At 41.5% G+C, this 26,695-nt stretch overlaps 1 protein-coding gene across 2 annotated transcripts in view; it reads left to right on the top strand.

Annotated features, from left to right (window-relative positions):
* The window catches only part of zbtb34 (zinc finger and BTB domain containing 34), a 34,454-nt gene extending 8,039 nt beyond the window's left edge, over window positions 1-26,415 (top strand). For both annotated transcript variants that reach the window (XM_078226416.1, XM_078226415.1), the window contains exon 2: window positions 19,770-26,415. In XM_078226416.1, coding sequence (XP_078082542.1) covers window positions 19,795-21,324 — 1,530 coding nt within the window. In that variant the 5' untranslated portion in view covers window positions 19,770-19,794 and the 3' untranslated portion in view covers window positions 21,325-26,415. The remainder of the gene's footprint in view (window positions 1-19,769) is intronic.
* The last annotated feature ends 280 nt before the right edge of the window (window positions 26,416-26,695 follow it).

Genomic DNA, 26,695 nt, shown 5'->3' with positions numbered 1-26,695 from the left:
ATATTTTCTTCTCATACTTTTATATAGGGGAGGTGCAATGATGATAAAGTGTAGTAGCAGGGTAAGATTGCAGTATGCTTGCCACATGGGAGATATTATCCAGCATGAACAATATTTTTCTATGGGAGCATAGGGTTCCCCTTTAGTTCATTTATGTGGGCTAGAAACTGAAGTATTTTCCATACACATTGAGCTAATGAACTACAGGGAGTGGGAGTATTTTCTTTGTCTGGCTCACCTGATAGCATTGCTCATTGGGGAGATTAAATATACTAAGACCTGCATTTCATCGCCCTGTTTTATAAAGTTCCTGATTCTCTCCATCAACACTTGTGGTGGTATCAAGAAGCGAGGCGCAATCTCAATAAGGGCTCACCGATTTAAGACAGATGAGGAGAAATTTCTCCTGAGAGTTGTGGGCAGAGAATTCCAAAGATTCACGAGAGCTGTGGGGGCTGATATTTCATATACTGAAGGCTGAGATTTGGCAGTTTTTGAAATATAGAGGATTCGTAAGTTATGGGAAACAGGTAGGAAGGTGAAGTTGAGACCAAGGTCAGATTTGGCTCAAGGGGCTGTATAGAATCAGAGGCTTACAGCATGGAAACAGGCCCTTCCGCCCAACTTGTCCATACCACTAAGTTAGTCCCAATTGCCCGCATTTGGCCCATATCCCTCTATACCCATCTTACCCATGTAACTGTCTAAATGCTTTTTAAAAGATAAAATTGTACCCGCCTCTACTATTGACTCTGGCAGCTCGTTCCAGACACCACCCTCTGTAGAAAAAATTGCCCCTCTGGATCCTTTTGTATCTCTCCCCTCAACCAATGCCCTCTAGTTTTAAACTCACCTACCTTTGGGAAAAGATGTTGACTAACGAGCTGATCTATGCCCCTCATTATTTTATAGATCTCTAAGATCGCCCCTAAGCCTCCCACACTCCAGGGAAAAAAGTCCCAGTCTAACCAGCCTCTCATAACTCAAACCATCAAGTCCTGGTAGCATCCTAGAAAATCTTTTCTGTGCTCTTTCTAGTTTAATAATACCCTTTCTATGTAGGGTGATCAGAACTGCACACAGTATTCCAAATGTAGCCTTACTAATGTACAACTTCAACACGACATTCCAACTCTTGTATTCAATTTCTGACCAATGAAACCAAGCATGCTGAATACCTTCTTCACCACCCTGTCCAGCTGTGACTCCACTTTCAAGGAGTTATGAACCTGTACTCCTAGATCTCTTTGTTCTATAACTCCCCCCAATGCCCTACCATTAACTGCGTAGGTCCTGCCCCGATTCGATCCACTAAAATGCATCACCTCACATTTATCTAAATTAAACTCCATCTGCCATTCATTAGCCCACTGGCCCATTAATCAAGATCCCGTTGCAATCCTAGATCATCTTCACTGTCCCCATGCCACCAATCCTGGTGTCATCTGCAAACTTACTAACCATGCACCATAAATTCTCATCCAAATCATTAATATAAATAACAAATAACAGTGGACCCAGCACTGATCCCGGAGGCACACTGCTGGTCACAGTCTTCCAGTTTGAGAAACAACCCTCTACAACTACCCTCTGTCTTCTGTCATCAAGCTAATTTTGTATCCAGTTGGCCACCTCACCCTGATCCCGTGAGATTTAACCTTATGCAGCAACCTACCATGCGGTACCTTGTCAAAGGCCTTGCTAAAGTCCATGTAGACAACATCGACTGCACTACACCTACCTACTTGGTTACCCCTTCAAAAAAACTCAATCAAATTCTTGAAACATGATTTTCCACTCTCAAAGCCATGCTGGCTGATCCTAATCAGTCCTTGCCTCTCTAAATGCCTGTAGATCCTGTCTCTCAGAATGCCTTCTAACAACTTACCCGCTACAGACATTAAGCTCACCAGTCTGCAGTTCCCAGTCTTTTCCCTGTAGCCCTCCTTAAACAAAGCCACAGCATTTGCTACCCTCCAATCTTCAGACACCTCATCTGTGGCTGTCGATAATTCCAATATCTCTGCTAGGCGACCCGCAATTTCCTCCCCAGCCTCCTGGAATACATTTCATCAGGCCCCGGGGATTTATCTGCATTGATGTGCTTTAAGTCTTCCAGCACCACCTCTGTAATATGTACACTCCTCAAGACATCACTATTTATTTCCCCAAGTTCCTTAAAATCCATGCCTTTCTCAACAGTAAATTCCGATGAGAAATATTCATTTAGGATCTCAATTGGGAAACGGATAGGAAGGTGAAGTTGAGACCAAGGTCAGATTTGGTCTTGTGGATCTGCATGTAGATGACCTTGTTGATCCTTAAGAGGCCCGACTCTCTCCCTAATTACTCTTTTGCCCTTTATATATTTGGATTCTTCTTTGCCTTATCTGCCAAAGCAATCTCTCGTACCCGTTTTGCTCTCCTGATTTCTCTCAACTCTACTCCGACAACTTCTATGCTCTGTAAGGGATCCACTTGATCCCAGCTGCCTATGCATGTCATATGTCTCCTCCTCCTTTTTGACAGGGCCCCAATGCCCTGAGTCATCCAGGGTTCCTACTTCTACCAACCTTGCCCTTCACTATAAAAGGAATGTGCTTACCTTGAACCCTGGTTAACACACTTTTGAAAGCCTCCCATTTACGAGATGTCCTTTGCCTGCCAACAGCCTCCCCCTATCAACTTTTGAAAGTTCCTGTCTAATACCATCATAATTGGCCTTACCCCAATTTAGAATTTTTACTTTTTGGCCAGACCTATCATTCTCCATAACTATCTTAAAACTAATGGAATTATCCTCACTGGTCCCAAACTGATCCCTCACTAATATTTCTGTCACCTGTCCTTATTTCCCAAGAGGAGGTCAAGTTTTGCCCCCTCTCTATTCGGGCCATCCACATGCTGAATGAGAAATTCCCCCTGAATATGCAACAAATTTCTCTCCATCCAAGCCCTTAATACTATGGCTGTCCCAGTCAGTGTTTGGAAAGTTAAAGTCCCCTACTATTACCACCCTATTTTTCTTGGAGCTATCTGTAATCTCCTTACATATTTGCTCCTCAATTTCCCACTGACTATTTGGGGGCTGTCGTACAATCCTATCAAAATGATCTCTCCCTTATTTCTCAGTTCTACCCATATAGACTCAGTGGGCGAACCCTTGGATATATCCCCCCTCAGTACTGCGGTGTTGTTCTCCCTAATCAAAAATGCAACACTCCCACCTCTCTTACCTCCTGTTCTATCTTTCCTATAGCATCTGTACCCTGGAGCATTGAGCTGCCAGTCCTGCCCCTCCCTTAGCCATATTTCAGTAATAGTTATATCCCAGTCCTGTGTACCCATCCATGCCCTGAGTTCATCTGCCTTGCCCGTCAGGCCTCTTGCATTGAAATAAATGCATTTTAATCTAGACTTCCCTTGCTCTCTGCCCTGCTTTCTCAGCCCATCTGTCCTGTCATGTTTTGTACACTCTCCCTGTGTTTTATTTCTCTCAGCCATACTGGACCCAGGCACTGAGTTCTCCAGTCTCTGTACTCTGTACTGTGACCCTTTTTGATTTTTGTCTTTGGTTTCTTTGCCTTCCATTTTTCCCCTTACTGTTTTTTGTTTCTGTCCCCACTTTACATCCCTCTGACTTCCTGCATCAGTTCCCATCCTCGCCACATTAGTTTAAACCCTCCCCAACAGCACTAGCAAACACTCCCCCTAGGACATTGGTTCCAGTCCTGCCCAGGTGCAGATCGTTTGATTTGTGCTGGTCCCACCTCCCCCAGAACCGGTTCCAATGTCCTGGGAATTTGAATCCCTCCCTCTTGCACCATCTCTCAAACCACCCATTCACCTTAGCTATCCTAACATTCCTACTCTGACTAGCACATGGCACTGGTAGCAATCCTGAGATTACTACCTTTTGAGGTTCTACTTTTTAGTTTAACTCTTAACTCCCTAAATTCAGCTTGTAGGATCTCGCCCCGTTTGTTACCTATATCGTTGGTGGCCATATGCACCACAACAGCTGGCTGTTCACCCTTCCCCCTCCAGAATGTCCTGCAGCTGCTCCGAGACATCCTTGACCCTTGCACCAAGGAGGCACCATGCCATCCTAGAGTATCATTTGCATCTGCAGAAACGCCTGTCTATTCCCCTTGCAATTGAGTCCCCTATCACTATAGCTCCGCCACACTCTTTTTCTGCCATCCTGCACAGCAGAGCCAGCCACGGTGCCATGAACCTGGCTGCTGCCACCTTCCCCTGGTGAGCCATCTCCCCCAATAGTATCCAAAACGGTATAACTGTTTTGGAGGGAGATGACCATAGGGCACCCCTGCACGGCCTTCCTACTCTTTCTCTGTCTGGTGGTCACCCATTCCCTATCTCCCTCAGTAATTTTTATCTGCTGTGTGATCAACTCATTGACTGTGCTATCCATGATTTCCTCAGTATCGTAGATGCTCCAAAGTGAACCCATCTCCAGCTCCAGAGCCGTCATGCGGCTAACAGGAGCTGCAGTTGGACACTTCTTGCACATGAAGGAGCCAGGGACACCAGCAGAATCCCTGAATTCCCACATCGCACAAGAGGAGCATGACACAGGTCTGGGACCTCCTGCCATGACTTAACCTATGGCCTGCTCACACTTCTATTTCAACATTTGCAATGTTCCATTGAACTGAAAGTTAACCAAAATTAAATCCAGTTTCGAGTTTATACAATCCCTGACACCACCCCCCTCGCAAAATGTAATTGAGTTTAGGGTTTGGAACATAGAAAAGCTACAGCACAAACAGGCCCTTCGGCCCACAAGTTGCACCGAACATGTCCCTATCTACTAGGCTTATCTATAATCCTCTATCTTACTAACTTCCATGAACTTATCCAAAAGTCTCTTAAAAGACCCTATCGAATCCGCCTCCACTACCACTACCGGCAGCCGATTCCACACACCCACCACCCTCTGAGTGAAAAACTTACCCCTAACATCTCCTCTGTACCTACTCCCCAGCACCCGAAACCTGTGACCTCTTGTGGCAACCATTACAGCCCTGGGTAAAAGCCTCTGAGAATCCACCCTATCAATACCCCTCAACATCTTATACACCTCTATCAGATCACCCCTCATCTTTTGCCTCTCCAAGGAGAAAAGACCTAGCTCTCTCAACCTATCCTCATAAGGCATGCCACCTAATCCAGGCAACATCCATGTAAATCTCCTCTGCACCCTTTCTATGGCTTCCGCATCCTTTCTGCAATGAGGCGACCAGAACTGGGCACAGTACTCCAGGTGGGGTCTGACCAGGGTCCTATACAGCCGCAGCATTATCTCCCGATTTCGAAACTCAATTCCTCTATTGATGAAGGCCAGTATTCCATATGCCTTCTTAACTACAGCCTCCACCTGCGACGCTGCTTTGAGCGTCCTATGAACCCAGACCCCAAGATCCTTCTGATCTTCCACACTGCCAAGCGTCTTACCCTTAATATTTTATTCTTTCATCCTATTCGACCTGCCAAAATGAACCACCACACACTTATCTGGGTTGAAGTCCATCTGCCACTTCTCCCCCCCAGTCTTGCATCTTATCTATGTCTTGTTGCAACTGCTGACATCCCTCGACACTATCCGCAACCCCATCAACCTTTGTGTCATCAGCAAACTTGCCAACCCATCCTTCCACTTCCTCATCCAGGTCATTTATAAAAATCACAGAGCAAGGGTCCCAGAACAGATCCCTGGGGCACTCCACTGGTGACTGACCTCCATGCTGAAAAAGACCCATCTACAACTCTTTGCCTTCTGTGGGCAAGCCAGTTCTGAATCCACAAAGCAATGTCCCCTTGTATCGCATGCCCCTTCACTTTTTTAAGTGGCAAATCTCAGTTTTTCATGTGCATTCATGTCTGTTTTCCTCCACATCGGTGAGGCACTGCCAAGTGCTCCCAAAAAGTGGGGAAATTAGTAATGCCTGTTACATATCAGTAGCTCTTTTCAGATGGCAGCAATAGAGTCAGATTGCAAGCTGAGTATTCTGTAAAGTTGGGAATTGATTCTGGCCAAGCTAGATTCCATGTACTGATGTAGCAATGGAGAAGATATTACACTCGACTACCTTTTTGTATGGCTAAACTACGTAGGCCAGGAGGATTCCAGCCTCGATCCTGTTCACCACTTGGTCAATTTAATCCCAGTTGAGGTGGTAACACAGAAAGGATGCTATAAAATAATTCAGTGGTTCCGGGTAGGGCAAGGGAAAGAGTCGAGATTCGAATTCTTCATGTCCTGCTAAAATTGCATGCGTCTGGGACTAGGTGGTGAAAGACCTTTGTTCTGACGTAAACTAGTTTGCTAATGTTTAGTGTTATGAAGAATTTAGCTGAGGTATGCTGTTAGTGAGCTGTTCATCAATTATTTCACATGAGAGCATTGGGAAGCAGAAGGGGAAAATGGATTGGAGTTGCACTGTTTTCCAAAGCAACTGCACATGGCAATTGACAGACATGCCAGTTTTGTTGCTGAATATTTTCAACCAGTTTTGTTTTCTTCTCCCCTTTCCACTAAGTAGTTTGGACAGGTAGATGTCATATGGTTTTTTCTTTATAAGCAGAAATGTGCATCAGGGTTCAATTTGAGTTTAGTGTATATTTTGACAATCAAGACTTGTATTTTGAACATGCCTTCCCAGTGTTTCACATGACTAAATGTTACGTTTATCTCATGCTGTGTTGCAGACATTACTTGTGCTGTTGCCTAAATTACATTCCAGGTTTACAGACAAGGCACAACATTGAAGTGTGATAGGAAGATGCCCGCAATTTGAATGTTGGCGAGTATTGCGATGCTATCGAAAAAGACACAGAATGCTCCCATTCCTCCTCATCACATCCTTTTGCTTAGTTTTCATCATCCCTTCTGACTTCACCTCAGTGGCTGTGATTTGTCCTTGGCAAAGGCCTCAGATTTCCTTACCTCACAAATTAATTTTGAGCTCAACGTGGCAGAGCTCTTCTTCCACTGCCTTCGTCTCCATGTGCGCTTCCCCACATTTTTTCTTCTCCCTTTCCCCGCCGTGCATCCGATCTTCTTCAAAATTCTCATTTCTCCTGGACCCCTCACATGGCCTTTTACTCTGGATCATTTGATTGGAAACTGGCATAACATCCACTGACAATTTTTCTACTCCAGTCATTCACACTAAGCTCCATCCCCCTGAATGTGCAGTATTCTGTTCTCGGGTCCAAATCTAACTTTATTACATTTGCTGACAAGGGTGGTGATGTTGTTTGGCAAACGGATCTCTATCAGCCTACCCTGTGGAAGCTGAACAGGACCATTCTGACACTTCCACATTCCTTCCCAGGACCGTGAGCCATCACAGAACTTAACTGTCACTGGTCTCATCTCTGGAGATGTTCCCCCATTGGCCTCCAATCTCAAAGCTGCCCAAACCCAAGCAACCCAATCCTTCCTAAAATTCTGCCCTGGTAGTACTGCTTGTGACCCATTGTTTCAGCAGTTGCCTCTCAGAACCAATATTTTTTTCTTAACTATCTTTTTTCCACTTACCCAGTCTCTTCCTGCCTGCACCTGCGACACTGTCAGTGCCATCCACTACAACGGTTTCCTGGTTTTGATACCTTCATTCACCATGAACGTCCAATCCTCTGAAGCTCTGGCCCTCACCAGGACAGTTGAAAGCTGCTTGCTTCCTTGACCGGAGCCTAGTCTTTCCCTATCCACAACCATCCTTCTTTCTTTGAATACCTTCTCCTTTAGCTCCATTCATTCCTCCAAATAAAAGGTGTTCGACACCTTTTTGGTCCTAACTGCTTTATGTGGAATATAGGGATTTGTTTCAATCCCGCTTAGACCCCTTGTCTCTCTTTATGATATGGTAACAACTATCGGTGCCATTTCCAGCTTTCACCCTAAATGGGCAAATGCCATCAACTTTATCTACAGTTTCCACCTTTCCTTAGCCTTCATTTGCTCCATCTCCAATTCTTTGTCCCCATCTGCCATCGACCAAGATCTATTATAAGCTCACTGCATCCATCTGCCCACCCCTTTCCTGTAGAACTTGGTTTCTTTCTCTGTCGCATCTACTCTGACAATGCCACCTTCCATATCAGTGCTTCTATTGTGTCTTCCTTTATCCTCAACCTAGAGTCCCCCTTCAATATGATTAACCAGGTTGACCATGTCCACCTCATTTCCGCACTTCTTCTCTTGCCCATTACCCTCCCTCCCAGAACCATAATCGGGTTTCCAAAAAACCCCGCCTTCCACTACAGACTGAGATGATCTTATTGAAACAAATAAGATCCTGAGGGGATGTGATAGGGAGACTACCATGAGGATGTTTCCACATGTGGGAGAGACTAGAACCAGGGGACACAGTTTAAGAATCTGAAGTGTGCCATTTAAGACAGGGGTAAGGAGCGATTTTGCTCTGTGCCATTGATATATAGAATTCTGTTCCCCAGAAAGAAATGGGTCATTGAATGTATTCAAGGTAGTGTTAGATGACTTTTTGATAGACAAAAGTTTGGCGGTTTTGCGGGCAGACAGCAAAGTGGAGCTGACGCTGCAATCAGATCAGCTATGACCTTATTAAATGGTGGAACAGGCTTAATGGGCTGAATGGCCTACTCTTCCTAGATCCTATGTTCAAATGTACCTTCTCCCTTTCTCTTTCAGCAGTCTGGAAGTACTAAAAACGTGCTGGTTAGGTGCATTGGCCATGCTAAATTATCCCTCTGTGTATCCAACAGGTGCTGGAGTGTGGCAACTAGGGGATTTTCACAGTAACTTCATTGCAGTGTTAATGTAAGCCTATTTATGACAATAATACTTAAACTCCCAATCTAGTCCTCAATCATCCCAACACCCCCTCTTCCCACAACATCTCAAGCAAGCACAGGAAATGTAATAGCTGCTCTCTTCCCACTGTTCAGGGCTCAACACTCCTTTCAGGTGAAACAGGGATTTGCGTGTACTTTCAATTTTGTCTCCTGTATTCTCTGCACATGATGTGACCTTCTCTACACTGGAGAGCCCCAATGTTAATTGGCAATTGTTTTTAATGCATCGTTCCCCATTCATTCTGGAACTGAGACCTTGAGCTACCAGTCATGCCATTTTAATTCTCTATACCATTCCCACACTGACCTCTCTGTCCTCGGTCACTTCCCCTGTTCCAAAGAAGCTCAGTTCGGCACTTCATAGCTTTCTGCCATTACAACTGAGTTCAGCAATTTTGGATTATGATCAGAGTTCACATTTTATTAGGCAGCAGCTATTAATGAATGTGCTATTTCCATTTAGCCCTCTAGATCCACCTTGTGTTTCTTTATTTCTCCCTTTCTTTGTCATGCACCAACATCCCTTTTTGATATGTAATCTCTCCTGTCTTCTGGCCTATCACAGACTTTCCCTTTTATTCTCTTCTCTTTTCTCTTCTCTCTCTCTTTCTCCCCCCCCCCCCCTCCCCCCGTCCCCCATTCTTTCTGCACAGATGCTGCTTGACTTAGCGAGACTTTGCAGCATTTTGTGTTTTGCTTCAGATTTCCAACATCCTTAGTGTTTTGTCTTGGCACTGAGAAAGGATCCTCTTTTTAAGGATTGAAACATGGCTTTTTCTTGCAGCCAATATGTGAAAATGACTACAATGGTGGCATTGTACATCAAGTGAAAAGTGCTCCATGTTTGTGTGGAATGTCGAGCATGCACTGTAATAGTCTGTGATCTAATCTGTAGTCTTAAAGCTCTACAGCCAAGATGCAAGAATACTAATTTAATATAGATTTGCATCCAGACATGCAATATGGTACTTTAAAAAAAATTAACCATCACATTTCCATGCTCCAGGTTTGGGGAGTGGGAAGTTGGGGTGGAGGTGGGTGGCAAGAATCACATATAGTTGTTGAAAAGAAGCGATATAACTTGTAAGATATGTGCCATTATTTTGCTATTTCATTACTTGCTAAATTTTGGCTGTAGTTGAATTAAACATGTTCATTTTCCAGCCGTTTAAATGATCTAATTCCAGGAAGTATCAATGAGTTGGCACAGAGCTTCAGAATCCTAGAAACTTGCAGTACAGAAAGCAGCCATTCAACCTGTCGTGCACAAAGTGTCTGACCCCAGTTTTTACCCCCATAACTCTGCGTGTTAGTCCTCAAAATATATATATGTCCAATTGCCTTTCCAACATTCCTGAAAAATCTGCTTCCTTCTCTCTTTCAGGTGGTGAGTTCAGCCCATAGCTCTGTGTCGAAGTAAATTTTGATCAGCTCCTGTCTAATTCTTCTGCAAATTTTGCAGGTGGCATCTTTTGGAGTTGATGTTTTTATTTGCAGCAAAGACATAAATGAAAGTGAAGTTTTGGTCAGTGCGATGGGTGAGAATATTTCGCAATCTTAGTTGCAGATTGTTCTCCTGACAACATCCTGTGCAGAAAGCAAGTTGACTTGCTCCCCGTGACAGCTCTGTTGTAATTTAAGGTGGTGCAGCAAAAGCTGTGGAATTCCTTGGGATTAGCAGGGAAATTTTACTTAAAGTAAAAAAAAAGGCCTATATATTCCAAGGCTATGCACACGAAAGAAAATTGCACAGAGTGTGGGAAATAGCAAAAATGCCCATGGCAATACAAATATTGCATCGGGCATATGCTGTCTGTCCACAGTTTCTGGTTGTCAAGACTTTGGGGCATGTATTTTGTGCCCACATTTAACTTGTTCTGCCAACTTTTTCCATTCAGTTTTGCTACGTCAGTTGTCACAGTACGGTTGTGGGCTCTGATCACCAGATGGCTCTTTGGAGTTGTTTGCTCATGTTTCTTTCACCTTACCTTCCTTTAAGTTAAGGCCGCATTTCCATAACTGATTGTGGGCAATGCTGCAGTTTATTAGCTTGTTCTTTTTTTAAAAAAAGAGTCCAGCTCATTAGAGAAGATAAAGAACACAGCAATGGTGGAAAGTGCTAATTGAGTACGTTGTTTTTCACATGAGAGTATCTTAATGGAATGAGAGGGTGTATGAGGAGATCTACAGATAAGGAAGTAAAACTGAAAAATCGAACAAAGTGCCAAAAAATGCCGTGCTCAAGTGATATACATGTTTAGGATGCTAAGGGAAGTTGAGCACCACCCTTCAAGCATTTTTATAAACGAAAGTTGAACCATAGGCCTGCAGTGTTACTAATGTAACGCCTCTGTTCAAAAAGAGAGATAAATCAGGTAACTTCAGGACACTCAGTCTGCCATGAGTACTTAGTGGTAAGCTAGGGGCCAAAGTGTGGGATGCAATGAATGCTCACCTAGAAATGTATGGTAATGAAGGGTGCCTATCATAAATTTGACAAAGGGAAGTCACGTTCAACTATTTTAATAGAGCTGTTAGAGGAAATGGCAAAGTGCATCGACAAAGGAAATGAAGCAGTTGTTTCAAAGGACATTTGATAAGACGAAGCTTGTTTCTTTTTTTAAAAAAAACAGGTGCATGCTTTTAAAGAGAATCTAGCAGCAAGATTAAGAAGTTAGTTGAAGGAGAAAGAAGAGTGGTAGCTAATGGACTAGAGGGATTTAAGCTGGTTTTCCCCCCCATTTCCCAGTTCACTAGAGGATACTATCATTAGTAAACTAACTGTACTTTGATGCATTTCTTTTAGAAAATACAAGTGAGAATGACTAAGTAGAGAGAAATGTAAGATGCCTGAATGTGAAGTGAAATTTATTGAAGTTAAATATGAATGAAAGCTTTTGGGAGGAAAAGAAAGAGGATATGCAGTACGTGGTTAGGCAGTACATGACTCGGGGTCCAGAAACTCCCAAATTTTCAATGTAGCAGGGCAAGTGAGCATTTTTAAAAAAAAAGAATAACGTATAAATGGGGCAGCGGAATGCAAAAGCAGAGGCCAATGTGAAATCTCCAAGTAATTGTTTGTACCACAGTTAGAATATCGTCCAGTTTTAGGCGCCCTACTTTCAGAAGGATGTCAAGCCCGCAGAGAGGGTACTTCAGTTATAAGGAAATGCTGGGAAAAAAAAAACTAGGGCTCTTTTCATTAGAACAAGGTTAAGAGGCGACCTGAAAAGTGTTCAAGATTGTGAATGGTTTTGATAAGGTAGATAGGGGAAAGCTATTTCCACTGGTCAGTGATTTGGTAATTAAGTTGCTCGTGTTATGCTTGAGTGCCGTCATGTTTCTGTGTTCAAGATCATTACCAAAGGAGAGGCTAGGAGAAAACCTCTTGCACAAAAGGTTGCAAGGAATTGGAAACGGAGGAAAGTGGCAGAAGCCGAACATGCAATGTATTTCAGAAGGGAAGAGGTTAAATATTTGAAAAGAAAAATGTGACTGTATGGGGAATTGGATTGTGTGCAGATCTTTCAGAGAGTTGGTTTGAGCAGAATGGGCTGAATGCCCTTGTGTTGTGGTGTTAAATCTGATTTTGAGTACCACTAGCACAAAAACATTCATTTTACTGTAAATTTAGTTCCTATTAAATATGCAACAATGCCTCGAGAAAGCACAGACTTAATGAAAATTATTGGATTGGTGAAAAATTAGCATTGGAACTTGTCTTTTCAACAAAACATAACAAAAGCCTTCTGTCTTGAAACATGGACCTAAAGTTGCATGCTAATCATGCTGTTTCCTCTTTGGTTTCAAGCTGTAGCTGAATCCTGGATTCTCATTTAGAAATTAAATTTTACATTTCTAAAGACCTTTTGCTCTCTGGGAGCCATTGCTTCATGACAACAGCGAATGCAGTACTTTTTTGTGCCTCTTGTCAAGATGATTAATTTACAACAAATGAGAATTCAATATATCTTGCTTCTATTGGGTGGTTAGAAGCACAGTGGTTAGCACTGCTGCCTCACAGCGCCAGGGACCTGGGTTCGATTCCCGGCCTCGGGTCACTGCCTGTGTGGAGTTTGCACGTTCTCCCCATGTCTGCGTGGGTTTCCTCCGGGTGCTCCGGTTCCCCCTCACAGTCCAAAGATGTGCGGGTTAGGTGGATTGGCCATGCTAAATTGCCCCTTAGTGACAGGGGGGGCAGCTAGGGTAAATGCCATGAGGTTATGGCGATAGGGACTGAATGGGATTGTGGATGGTGCAGACTCAATGGGCCAAATGGCCTCTTTCTGCACTATAGGATTCTATGATTCTATGAATTGAACTATATAAAAGACAAATTTACTTGGGCAATGAGTTGTATCAATGGGGAAGCAACACCGTTGGTTCCTGATAAAGCCTTTCATATGATAAATGTAGCAACAAGTAAACTAACAGGTGGAGTGACTTTGATCTAAATGTCTTAAATGTTGACATTTATGTACAATTATGTTTTATTTAAATGCAATTTTAATATTTTTTCTTAACGTGCTGGGTAAGGAAACACTGACATGTTATTAAACAGTGGAGGCACCAATTCCTTGCAAGGTGCACCTATCTGTTTTTCCCCCTCCTTAGTCAAGGGGTTTTGAGTCTTACTATAGCACTTTGCAGGTGCTTATATATTTTCTATTCATTCATGGGATGTTGACCTTGCTGGCTTTCTGTTGCTCCATCCCTAACTGCCCTTGAGAAGGTGGTGATGAACTGCCTTGATCCACTGTAGTCCATATAATGTAGGTACACAAACATAGTGCTGTTAGGGAGCAAATTCCAGGATCTTGATCCAGTGACACTGAAGGAACAACAATATATTTTCAAGTCATGGCTTATAGGGGAACTTCTAGGTGGTGGTGTTTCCATGCATCTACTACCCTTGTCCTTCTAGATGCAGAGGTCGTCGGTTTGGAAGGTGTCATCTAAGGAGGCCTGTTGTGTTCCTCATCATGCATCAAAATTCCTAGCCTCTGACCAATTCTTGTAGCCACAGTATTTGTATTGCTCGTCCAGTTCAGTTTTTGGTCAGTGGTAACCTGCCAGGGTGGTGTTAGTGTGAGATTCAGTGATAATGCCACTCAATGTTAGGGGGTGAAGATTAGATTCTTGTTTTAGATGATCATTGCCTGGCACTTATGTGGTGCAGATGTTACTTGCCACTTGTCAGCTAAAACCTGGATATTGTACACGTCTTGCTGTATTTGGACATGGACTGTGTCGGTATCTGAGGAATCGCAAATGTGCTGAACATTGTGCAACCATTGGCGAACACGCACACTTCTGACCTTATGGAGAGAAGGTTATTGATGAAGCAACTGAAGATGGTTGGGCTGTAGACACTACCCTGAGGAACTCCTGCAGTGATGTCGTCTTGTATTAGGTTGGTTTCACCTGTTTCCAGCACTGCAGATCTTGTATAGCTGGCTACAAGTTAAATATAAAACTAAACGATTCTTAGAGCATTTAAATGCAAACTGGTTACTTTTTAACTTTAGTTATAAAAATAGAGTTTGTTTTCTTTTTCCTTCTTGCAAGATGCTGACTGACGTTTTCCACACATCGTTGCTTTTGGTACTTCACCTGAGTGGTCATTCTCTTGTCGGGCACGATGAATAAAAATTGGTAGGGTGCTTTATTGTGCGTCTTGGCACAAGTCAAACCAGCTTGGCTCTTTGCCCAAGTTTCATGTGTATACTTTCCAATAGGGTGCCACTGATAGTTTTTCTTTCTTAGGATGTGGGTTGCTTGGCCATTTCAAAGGGCATTTAAAAGTCAACCTCATTGCTGTGGGTCTGGAGCCACAGGTAGGCCAGGTAAGGATGGTAGATTTCCTTCCCTGAATAGGTTTTTAATGACAATCAATAATTGTTTCATGGTCGCAATTGCTGAGACTAGCTTTCAATTCCAGATTTTATTAATTGTTTTTAAATTCTACCGGCTGCCTTGTTGGGATTCGATCTTGTGTCCCTAGAGCATTAGCCGAGACATCTGAATTACTAGTCCAGTGACAATACCACTACGCTACTATTTCCCACACATCGTGATGTGGAGATGTTGCCATTGGACTGAGGTGGGCACAGTAAGAAGTCTCAGAACACCAGGTTAAAGTCCAACAGGTTTATTTGGTATCACGAGCTTTTGGAGCACTGCTCCTTCAGGTGAGTGAAGAAGGAGCAGCACTCCGAAAGCTCGTGATACTGAATAAACCTGTTGGACTTTAACCTGGTGTTCTGAGATTTCTTATTTCCCACATCATGAGCAATAAAAGTTTTGATTAAATTTGTTTTCCATTTCCTCAGTCCATGGGGACTTGGGCAACTATAACAACCTTAAGCAGTGCTCCATCTGAGATAAGCTAATCTGGAACAGAGGTGAGGTCTCAAATGAGGTCTTTTTGACCAGTGTGGCTGACAAGTGCACTTGTTGAGGCCCACAAAGCTATGGAGAAAACCAAGCTAATATTCCAGTATGTTGCTTAGTGATATGTGCCTCGTGGTACTATGCTATAAATCTGCTGTATGTGGATTTCACTTCTGTTTAGTTTTCCCACTACTGAGTTATAATCTTAATCAGTCTGTTGGGATGGAGGGGGTGAGGGGAAGGAATTGCTTCCTCAGGAGGACAGGTCAAAGGCAAGATTTTGTGGCCAATTGTTAACTGCCTGCCATTTTAAAATGAAGATAAAAATTGATACTGGAGAAGTTTTCTTTTAAGTGACTTGATCTGCAATATTTGTTCAATTTTATAATGTGTCTATTTGATTCTCACTTCAATAAAACAATGGAGATACAAAATACACCCATTCTTAAATTGCAAATGAAACATGTTTCCTCTGAGTGACGACTGGCAGTGGAAGTACTGTATTTTCCTTTATATAATTTCTGTCCAAATTATATTTCTAGCATTAGTATTCCACTTGCTTTAATACTTTTGCTATGCACTGTAAGCTGGTATAGGAAACACAGGCCTCTAAATTTATTCACCTAATGCTGTTCTGACATTTTATCTCGAGTGTTAAAGACACTCCTAACTATCTCTTTGGCTACAGCTTGCCTGGGGAAGGATTAACTATTGGAAAAGTTATTTCTGATTTTACAATTTCATTACGATTATATCACTTTAGTTTGGACATTTGATGATGTATCTAAATTGCTGACAATACAAAGCTAGTTAGGAATTATAAGGGAGAGCACAGCGGCTGCAAACTGATAAGGACATGTTAAGTGAGTGGGCAACAAGGTGACAAATGGAGCATAATATGAGGAGTCAGAGGTTTACAGCATGGAAACAGGCCCAACTTGTCCATGCCGCCTAGTTTTTACCGTTAAGCTAGCCCCAATTGCCCACGTTTGGCCCATATCACTCTATACCAATCTTATTCATGTAACTGTTAAAAGACAAAATTGTACCCGCCTCTACCACTACCTCTGGCAACTCTTTCCAGACACACACGACCCTCTGTGAAAATATTGCCCCTCTGGACCCTTTTGTGTATCTCCCCCCACCTTAAACCTATGCCCTCTAGTTTAGGAAAGTGTAAAGTTATTCAATTTTCATCTTAATAGAAAAGTAGAATATTTTTAAAAGACATGAAACTTGTAAATGTTGATGTTCGGAGTGACTTGGATTGTTCAAGGGACTCAAAAGTTAGCATGAGGTACAGTTAGGAAGACACATATGGCAAGGTGGTCTTTGGAGTGCCAGGATAAGGAAGCTTAACTACAATTGTAAAAATCTTTGGTGAGACCACATCTGGCATACTCTGCGCAGAGTTTTGGCCTCCATATCTGAGGAAGGATATATACTTGTCCTAAAGCTGGTATAGCAAAGGTTTAGTAGATTGGCTTCTAAGATGCGAGGGTTGTTCAAATATGAGGGTTGTCATAAGGTGAGAGACTGAGTAAATTGACTACACTGACTGGAGTTCAGCAGAATGAGTCGCCATCTCATTGAAACATATAGGATTCTGAAGGGGCTTGACAGGGTAGACACAGAGGTTGTTTCCCGAGTTGTGGAATCTAGATCATTGGAGCACAGTTTCCAAATAAAGGACTGATCGTACACTGAAATGAGAAATCTCTTCAGGCAAAGGGTTATGAATCTTTGGAATTCTCTACCCGAGAGGATTTGGGATGCTTCATCGTTGAATATTTTTAAAGCTAATGTAGACAGCACTTTGCACCTTCAGGGAATCAAGGCTATGGGGAGCAGGTGAAAGATGGAGTTGACCCATATCTCCAAAACAGAAAGGTGATTGTATTGGATGGTGGAGCAGGCATGAGGGGTTGTCTGGTCTACTGCTGCCCCAATTTCTCTTGTTCTTGTATGGAAGAAATTTACTGAGATGGTACCAAGGATGAGACTTGAATTCTATGAACAGACTGGAGGAGAGTTTATTCTTATGTGAGGTTGATTGATTCCTGGATATTAATGAGATTAAGGAGCATGGGGCTAGTGGGGAAAATTAAATTGAGGTCGAAGGTCAACCATGAGCATGTTGAATGGCGGAGCAGGCACGAAGGGCTGCATAGTGTACTCTTCTTATGAACTGTCATCTTGACCTTTTGGTCATTGTTCACTTCTCCGGTTGATTTTGTCGAAGGAATGTTTTTTTTTTACATGTTCCTCCGATTAAGCCTGTCCCGAGAATAACCTCAAACTTGAAACGCTGTGCAATGAGTAAAAGCTTTCCAAAAGGGAACATTTTCTAGATGGTACAGATTTGGCCTGGGAACATGTATGGTCAAAGCTGAAACTACTGTACTTAATTTGGAAAAGCTGCCTGCCAGGCAGTTACAAATTGATTTGAGATTGCCTGGTGCTATTTCACTAGGGCCCTGACTGCTGAAGTGTGACATTTTTCCCCTCAGTCTAGATGTATTCTAGTTAGCTGACACCTTGCACAATGTAATCTTTGTACTTCCCACCCTGAACGGTAAACTTTCAGAATTGAGCTATAGCAAGTGAATATTTTTTATTTGCTAGGGGAATGATGTAAAATATTTTGCTGCAGTCGATCAGTGCACAGGCTTAAAATAGTGCTGCTTTAGCAGTGAAGATTTCCCTAAGGCCCTGGTACCTCCTGTTAGATTTTAAGTGTGCTGTTCCTGGAGCGCTGGTGTGATGCTAATAGAAACCATGCCATAGAGTTCATTTTGTATCTTGTGCTCCTTTGCTGTAGCAGAGTTTTTTTGTGGTGCCACATTAATGTTTAGTTGAATTAATCAAGCTCTGTCTTAGACCACACAGGCATATAATAGCCAGAAACTGTGTAAAAGATGGCGCACTTTCCCAACTACCTTGCACAAAAAATATTTCCCTGGCTTTATTTCTTTTCAATTGAGGTTTGTCTCAACACCTTTTTAAAAGTGCAGGAATCTGATGTTATTTGTGTTAAATAATGTTGCAGAAGACAAGTTAAGCTGTCCCTGATACTAAAAGAGCCAAAATTTGCATACTTAATTTCTTGCGCCACTGCTTAAAGTGTCAAATTGCTTGTGTGACAGTGACGAGGCTAATTTGTACCATGCTATATATAGCACAGAAATTATTTGCAGCATTGTAAATATTCAGAACGCTTCACTTCAATATCCAAAATTTTTGATTTGGGGAAGTGGGCAGAAAGAATTGGCTGACAAAAATAGCCAATGTTCACTTGCAAAGATTAGCTTCATTTTGGCGGTAAGCAGACTGCTGAAAAGCAAGGAGGGAATAAGAAATTGTTTTACTTGCGTGTTAGGAATGGAATACGGATCTAAATTCTCTGAAAAAGTAATGTTTTAGTTCAACTTTCTCCCTGGTTTGGTGCCCGTTCTTCATTGGCAGTTGTTAGTTGCTTTTAAGTACATTTTGTGCATGTTCTGCAGTTTGCTGCGCAACATTTTTCCTCCCGTTCCAAAGAAGTAATCTTGGACTCAAAATGTTTGTTTCTTTATAGACGCTGCCAGTGCGGCTGAGTTTTTCCAGCACTCTGTTTTTAGGTCAGATCTCCAGCACCCACAGTATTTTGTTTTTATTTTAAATCAAGCTTTGATTGGCCCCTTCATCCTTGTAATGCAGTCCCTTCCCAGATACATTGGGTGGGATTCTCTGGCTGTTTGCTGGTGGCGGGGTTCTCTGATCCTGCCGCAGCACGCCCCCGCCTGCGGGTATCCCAGTGGCGTGTGGTGGCTTCAATGGGAAATCCCATTGGCAGTGACGGGATCAGAGAATCCCGTCGCCTCCTGCTGCTAAGAAACATGTGGCTGGGAGGCCAGAGAATCCCAATCATTGCCTTTTCTGTGGTACAAAGAACAGTACAGCACTCCAGCCCTCCAAGCCTGCGCCGATCATGATGCCTGCCTAAACTAAAACCGTATGCACTTATGGAGTCCGTATCCTTCCAATCCCATCCTATTCATGTATTTGTCTAGATGCCCCTTAAATGCTGCTATCATACCTGCTCCCACCACCTCCCTGGGCAGCACGTTCCAAACATTCACCACCCTCTGTGTAAAAAAAAAAACTTGCCGCGCACATCTCTAAACTTCTCCCCACGCACCTTAAACCTATGTCCCCTAGTACTTGACTTTTCTATTCCAGGAAAGAGAATCTGACTATCCACTCTGTCCATGCCACTCATAATCTTGTAAACCTCCATTAGGTCGCCCCTCAACCTCTTATACAAATTCCAATTGTGTGGGACTTATTGGAGCTGAGTGGTTAGTTTGCATGAATGGCATACAATTGTGTACCTTTTGATCTTTTGACATTACTGCAGTGAAGTCATGTGCTCTCTATATGTAACTAATTTCCATTCAGTGCAAGATAAGTATCTGAAATTCTTTCCTGTAAGGATTGGTTATATTTGTTTCATTTTGTGACCCTCACAGGTTTTCAAGATTGCCCATAGAAGAAATGGATAACGGTGGTTATATCCAGTTTGATGTGCCTGAGTACAGCAACTGTGTTCTGAGCCAACTTAATGAGCTACGCTTACAAGGAAAGTTATGTGACATTATAGTTCACATTCAGGGCCAGCCATTCAGGGCCCACAAGGCTGTCCTCGCTGCCAGCTCCCCGTATTTCCGTGATCATTCAGCACTGAGCACCATGAGTGGTTTATCAATATCAGTTATTAAAAATCCAGATGTATTTGAACAGTTACTTTCATTTTGTTACACTGGAAGACTATCGTTGCACTTGAAAGATGTTGTTAGCTTTCTTACTGCTGCAAGTTTTCTGCAGATGCAGTGCATAATTGACAAATGTACTCAGATCTTGGAGAGCATTCACTCAAAATTCAGTATTGTGAGTATTGACTCTGTAGTTGTCAGTACTGAAGATAATCAGGGAAATCGCAATGGGGTTAGGGAGAGCAATAGCCGCTTCTTGAACCCAGTTGAAATCTCTCCGCCATATTATGGCCAAGTACGGCAGACGACGATTGCTAACGAAGCGCGTATGGAGGCCACACCAAACCGAGGTTTTCAGAATCGGACTATGGAAGAGCGGCACTCAGATCCTGGAAGCAGTGGTAGCATTTCTGAGCACGAAATCCAAATCGAGGGGGATCCGGAGCAAGCAGAGTTAATCGTGAGGGAGAGCAATCCAGTCGGTGCTCAGATTACAGAGGTCAAGGTCAAAATGGAAAAATCCGACCGGCCAAGTTGTTCTGATAGTTCATCAGTGGGTGACGACGGTTATCACACAGAAATGGTGGATGGGGATCATGTGGACAGGATGGTGGCTGTGAACGTCAGCTCATACGGACCAGTATTACAGCAGGCTTTCTCACTATCTCAACCAGCCTCGCAGTCAGCTGGCTTATCAACCTCCTACGGCTGTCTCACAAATTCAAGCCCCTCTAGATCTATGCTTAGTAATTTTAGAGGTCGCGGCCGACTGAAACGAAACATACAGATACAGAATGAAGGGCAAAATGTGATTAGTCAGTCCTCTGATGGCGACAGTGGGCCAACCAGGCAAGGTTTTGAGAGTAATCCCCATGACCACGATGCAAGGGAACACTGGTTTCCGTACAATCAAAGGTTAATCTGCATCTACTGTGGAAAGTCCTTCAACCAGAAAGGGAGCCTCGACCGACACATGCGGCTCCACATGGGAATAACACCTTTCGTCTGCCGCTTCTGTGGGAAAAAGTATACGCGGAAAGACCAACTTGAGTATCACATTCGGGGACACACAGATGACAAGCCATACCGCTGTGAAATCTGCGGTAAATGTTTCCCTTTCCAAGGCACTCTGAACCAACACTTGAGGAAAAACCATCCTGGCGCAGCCGAGATTAAAGGTCGAGTCGAGTCACCTGACCGAACAGACACACACACAGAACAAAAAGAAGGTGATGAACCTTCTCCCTCAGAAGAAACGAACATGGAGACTGCAGTGCAGGATGTTCTTCCGTTGTCTCACATTTCTGAATGAGTAGCTTAGGCATAACAAAGCCAGAAGCACACAAACCTAGAAATGATGCTACAATATTAGTATTTTGTTTTTGTTTTGTAGCACCGTATTCAACATTTATATAATGTTTCTGGTTATGAAACTATTTTTCCCCAATCAAGTTCTATTTTTTTTCCTTGTATCAATTTTCCCTGAAAGTTGATGATTTTGAATACTTCAGAAAAGATAGTGTTGGCCTGATTAAAGGTACATACAGTGTATAATATAAATATGAAAATAAATAAATGACCGTGTTCAGGAGAAGGATCAGGATAATTAGTTACGGTAACAAGAAATGTGTGTGTGATAATACAATTATGCACGACCATAATAACTAAAGGTCAATGTGGCAACCCTAAACATCCATTCATGCTTCACACAGCAGTGAGAAATAATATTCCAGTCCAGTGTTTTATTTCATGAATGGTCTCACCGTTGAAGGTTAAAGACATTTCATTTTGCCTGTCCTAATGGTGTAGTGGTATAAAGTTTGAATTGAACTCTTCAATAGACAGCATGGAAGCCTGGCAGAGATCAGGTTTTAAAGTTATATTACGCTATTGGTGATGAGTTTGGTGTTTTTAACCAGCAGCTTGGTAAAATGTTAATTGGATGATCCCAGCCTCCGAAGTGTCTTGACATATTATGAGCACCCTCTACTGTTCAGTCCGTGTGTAACATTCTTCCAAAAATATCCCAAAGCTTTTTCTCGGGTCAGACCTCTTCTACCTGTACGTGAGGGTGTAGTAACATGGATGTCTGGCAAGACTTTAATATGCAATTGTCTTGTTTCAGCCTGCACCCCTAAATTGCACACCTCTTATCCAATTTCACTTTGATCAGTGTTGCTTTCATACTGCTGTGTGGAATAATCTGAATGCTTAAGGGCTGTATTTATTAATTTCAGTGATAAATAATATAAACTATATCTGTTTTAAAAGTAATTTCACTCGCTCGTACAAGAGACCTACATACATATTTTTTGACTAATAAGAAAACCCTACAGACCTTTTTAATCAAATTTATCCAGGTCAAATGAGTGCAATCTTCAATGTACATTAGGAATAGACTCGCATCATACTCCCAACTCTGATCAGACTTTGTCAGGCACCCAAGCATCTTCAGGGAAATGACATTTGTCAAATGGACAATTCTTTTCACTCATGGCAAGGCCTGGTGAAGGTGCAGGATTGCTGCCTCCTCCCTTTGTGTCTTCTATTAAAATCTTCCGAAAATATGGTAACTTACCCTATGAAATAGGGTTACTATGTTAGCAGCTTTTATCCTTAATAACTTAGCTAAGAAGAAATGCTCCTTTAATCCTCAAATTTAAAGATTGGAATTTATACTGAAAGAATCAGATTTAGTGAACTATATGTTTATTTTGCAGACCAACATTTCATTTGGTGAAGTCAATTAATTATCCTGTCGGTAGGCACACTTCAGATTTTATACTAAATTCAGTACCGCACCACATTTGTCAGTTGAGAAGTTTGTGGGGGGAGAAATTAAGTCAGTATTGAAAATACTAAGTAGACAACAGGAGTAGTATTTAACCACTGTTTTATCTATACAAATTATAATTTGCAATACCAGAAGATTGGTATGTGGTGTATTGTAGGAAAGCTTGTTTCAAAAACAATTCGAGCAACTTTTAATTGTGTTTAAACACTTCCAATTTCAACCAAAGCCTATGTGCCCCTCTTCCCTGCGTGTTCTCTCTTTAAAAGACTAGCCTCATACAAAGTTTTACTAAAGGGAGCACATGATATCTAAAGTTAATTTAATGTTTCAGATTGCATACTATATCTTGTGCTAGTAGTGGTCTCAGTCTAGCACTTGTATATAATTGGCAGAAAATGCCTGTTGTACAAAGATTAATTTTTGAAGTCTTTGACCTTTGGTCATTGAAGAGTGCAGTGGATTTAAAACACCTGGAATTCAAACCAGCATGTCGCCCTTTGCGAAAGTTGACTGCCAGAGCTATCCTAACGCGAGTAGGGAGATTTCCAAATTCTTGTGTTAAATTTAATACCATATTACTCAGTTAAAGTTTTGGGGCAAAAATAAAGCCAACCAGTATTTAAAATAAGTAAATACATGACTTGCATCGACTTTATAATAATTAAAGTTCATGTAAAGTCAGAGTGGTGCAACTATTTTAGAAAAAGATGATCCTTCTCTCACCCTGCAAAACCCCTCTTCCACCCAGTCCCTCTGAAAGAAGTGTTTTGGAAAACATTTTCTATATGCAGTTTGCTAAATTAACTGTGATTTAGGACTATTTGATTAAGAATATAATTGCATATATTCCCAATGCTGTCTATGAAATGAGTACCTTGAAGCTTCTGATGTATGTTTTTAGAGGAAAAAAAATAGTACAGCTTAACTGTACACTATTTCAAAGTTGGTACTAATTGGAACAGTCATTTAAAAGTTTTTTTGAAAAAGTTATTTTACTTCCAACGTGAAAGATTTTTTCCCGCCAGCTTTAGTGTTCATTGTGAGATTTCGCAAGGAAGAGTTGGAGCGTTACGTTGCATCTTGTGCTCAGCAAGTGCTGGAGAAATCTACTGGTCCCATAATTCATTCCAGATTTTTGGATCCATCCATATTTGGGTCTGTGGTTTTTTTTTAAAAATCCTGTGGAATCCAGAAGTTCAACTAACCATTTGTTATAATAATTGTCAGTTTAGAAATGTGCTCCCTGCATCCTTTTTTAACCCACTGACTAAAGTGATGAACTCAGGTGCTCCAGATTTTGGCTATCCTGAGCAAATAATTGCCTGTATTAGGGACACGTGTTAGAAATGAATGGGGGACAGTAGATTTTCTCTGCCTTGAAATAGGAAAATGACTGTTGGTGTGTAATACTCTATGTAATCCATTTTACTTTTCTTTGTACGAGCCAGGTGAATCGCGTTATCTAAGAATCATGTCCACTCTCGAAGACCATAATATACATGCTGTGATGTCCTAGTTTTAAAAAAAAAACTAGCAGTACTACTAAACTCAAACAATTTAATTGTTGCCTGGTTATAGTCCAATCCCTTTTTGGTATTCAAATGGCAGTTGTATATTGGAAATTTATGTACTCCACTGTGGTCATTGTGATTACCACCAATCTTGGATCAGTGGACACTTACCATGCAGATTTTCAGGTTATTAGATTTGAAGAGGATACAAACTGCAAAAGGGACGTGGTTGTGTGTGGCTTCACCTACCTTTCTTAGGGTATTTGCCCTCAAATGGTGCTGTTAGATCAGGTTAGAATTATTTATTGAACCAGCATTAACAATTTTATATATAAATAATATTTGGGTGCGTACTGTTTCAAATTTTTTGTTTATATAAATTCTTTATATGAACCCTGTAATATAATCAATCTGGAATTCTAGTCAACTCCAAAGTATTGATGGAATGATTGAAGTTGATGTTTTCTGGAATGCATGTAATCTTTAAGGAAACCTATAGAGTTTTAATCTTTTGATCTATTTGTTCTAAAATTCAGCTAATCCATTATAATTTAATAGAACAAACTGATTTGACACTGTTTGGATCAATCAAGAGTTAAACTGATGATGTCATTTTGTCTCTTAGATTATCCCTCGGATTTCTTTTCCTGAAGAAGCTAGCAATTATGACAATTTCTAAAACGAAAGCAACGTATTAACCAAGATTAAGCACAAATCTGACCCATTAAAATGTTGTTTTCTGACTAGTATATTTTGTGCATGGCTAAAACTTCATGAGCCTAGCCTGATCTGCTATTTTGAATTTCTCAGACTCTGAGCTACGATGCCAAATGGGCACCCTATTGCACTTTGCTTGAATTCAGACGGAATTGCTTGCTGAACTCAGCAGTTACAGGACAGGCATTATAAAAAAAACCAGTACATCATTGCAAAACAGTGGTGAATTCCCAACCACCACCACCTCTCCCCCTCACTCAAAGGGAACTCAAAGACAACTTTTGAAATGTTCCATGGGAGCTAATTTTGTGCTAAATAAATTTGGCTGTAATACTGTCAGTGAAATCAGAGAAAAGCGGGAGCATGTTTCATGCTCCCCTGCATTACTTACTTAAACTTCAGGATCTGAGTTCAGAGACACAGGTACTGATTGTATAGAATAGTGCAAGACACAAATCTAGATTGGTGGACAGGAAGGTAATTAGAATAGCTGCAGGTAAGCATTTAAAAGGTGCTTGTGTGTATATAATATATATAAAAGATTTTTAACAAAGCCTGTCTTGGACATCTACCTAACACTGTTTCTTAAACACCCTGACTCAGACTTGATATTAGTGCAATAAACACTCATCCACAATAGACACACAACAGTTTTAAATAAGCTATTTTCAAACCATATAGTGCATTTTTTTTTTTACTTTTGATATTTACTATGTATAATCTGTTTAGGACCACTGTGTCATAAGCAACCAAAAATGTATTCCACTGTTTTATCAAGCAGTATATCTCAAGAAGCTTTTGTTTATTCTTCTATGCAGCAATTGCAGAAGTTAGAACAGAGCTTTTTGAGAAAGACTTAACAAGACTATATAAGGGAAATGATTTGACATCATCAGAGCAGGTTTCAGTTTGCAGGCAGAGCCATTAACTTTCTAGGCGCTGTCTATATGATCTTAAAAGAACCACAAAATGGCTGCTAGATTGTCACTATCGAGAGAGGACATTGACTTGCAGTTCACTTATTAAAACTCTGGAGATTTTCTTTAGCAGGCCATAATCCATGAGTGAGTGAAAATAATGAAGCTATGTAAAGCTGATGCTCTGACAGTTCATAACTAGCCATTATGGATGTATTTTCTAGCATGAATGCAATCAATATTTATTCAAAAGTATATGTTTTTCTCTTATCCTATTAGCTGTGTCAGTGATCAATTAATATTTCAGTGCTGCTTAATTATTGTTTTGATTCTTTTTTCTGTATTTCCATTTTGTTGCTTGTAAACAGCTTTTGTATTGTTTGAAGAGTAATAAATGGAAAGTTTCTGTTTTTGTAAATAAATCTTTTGCTGTTATAGAACCCCAACAGTTTGGTTTCTGTTTAGATTCTAGTGTGATAAGTTGAATGTTTGATACCCATAACTCATTTTGTTCAAGATAATTTTTCTTCCCCCAAAATAAGACCTGAAGCGAAGTCACTAAATTGGTTCCACCACGGGTCACTCTTAATTTTTTTTAAAGTTACATATTTAGTGAAGACATATGTTGAAAAAAACACAATGGGAGCCACTGATGTTAGGAAGTTGGAGGTGGTTGTAATGTGCGTTTGTCTTTGAGCTGTTGCAGCCTCTTTAGACTGAGGGAGACAAAAGACAAAGTGTGAA

This window comes from Mustelus asterias, chromosome 13, assembly GCF_964213995.1.
Source record: "Mustelus asterias chromosome 13, sMusAst1.hap1.1, whole genome shotgun sequence".
NCBI classification, from domain to species: Eukaryota; Metazoa; Chordata; class Chondrichthyes; order Carcharhiniformes; family Triakidae; genus Mustelus; species Mustelus asterias.
The sequence above is the reverse complement of the archived record's forward strand: the minus strand, read 5'-3'. Positions and strand labels throughout refer to the sequence as shown.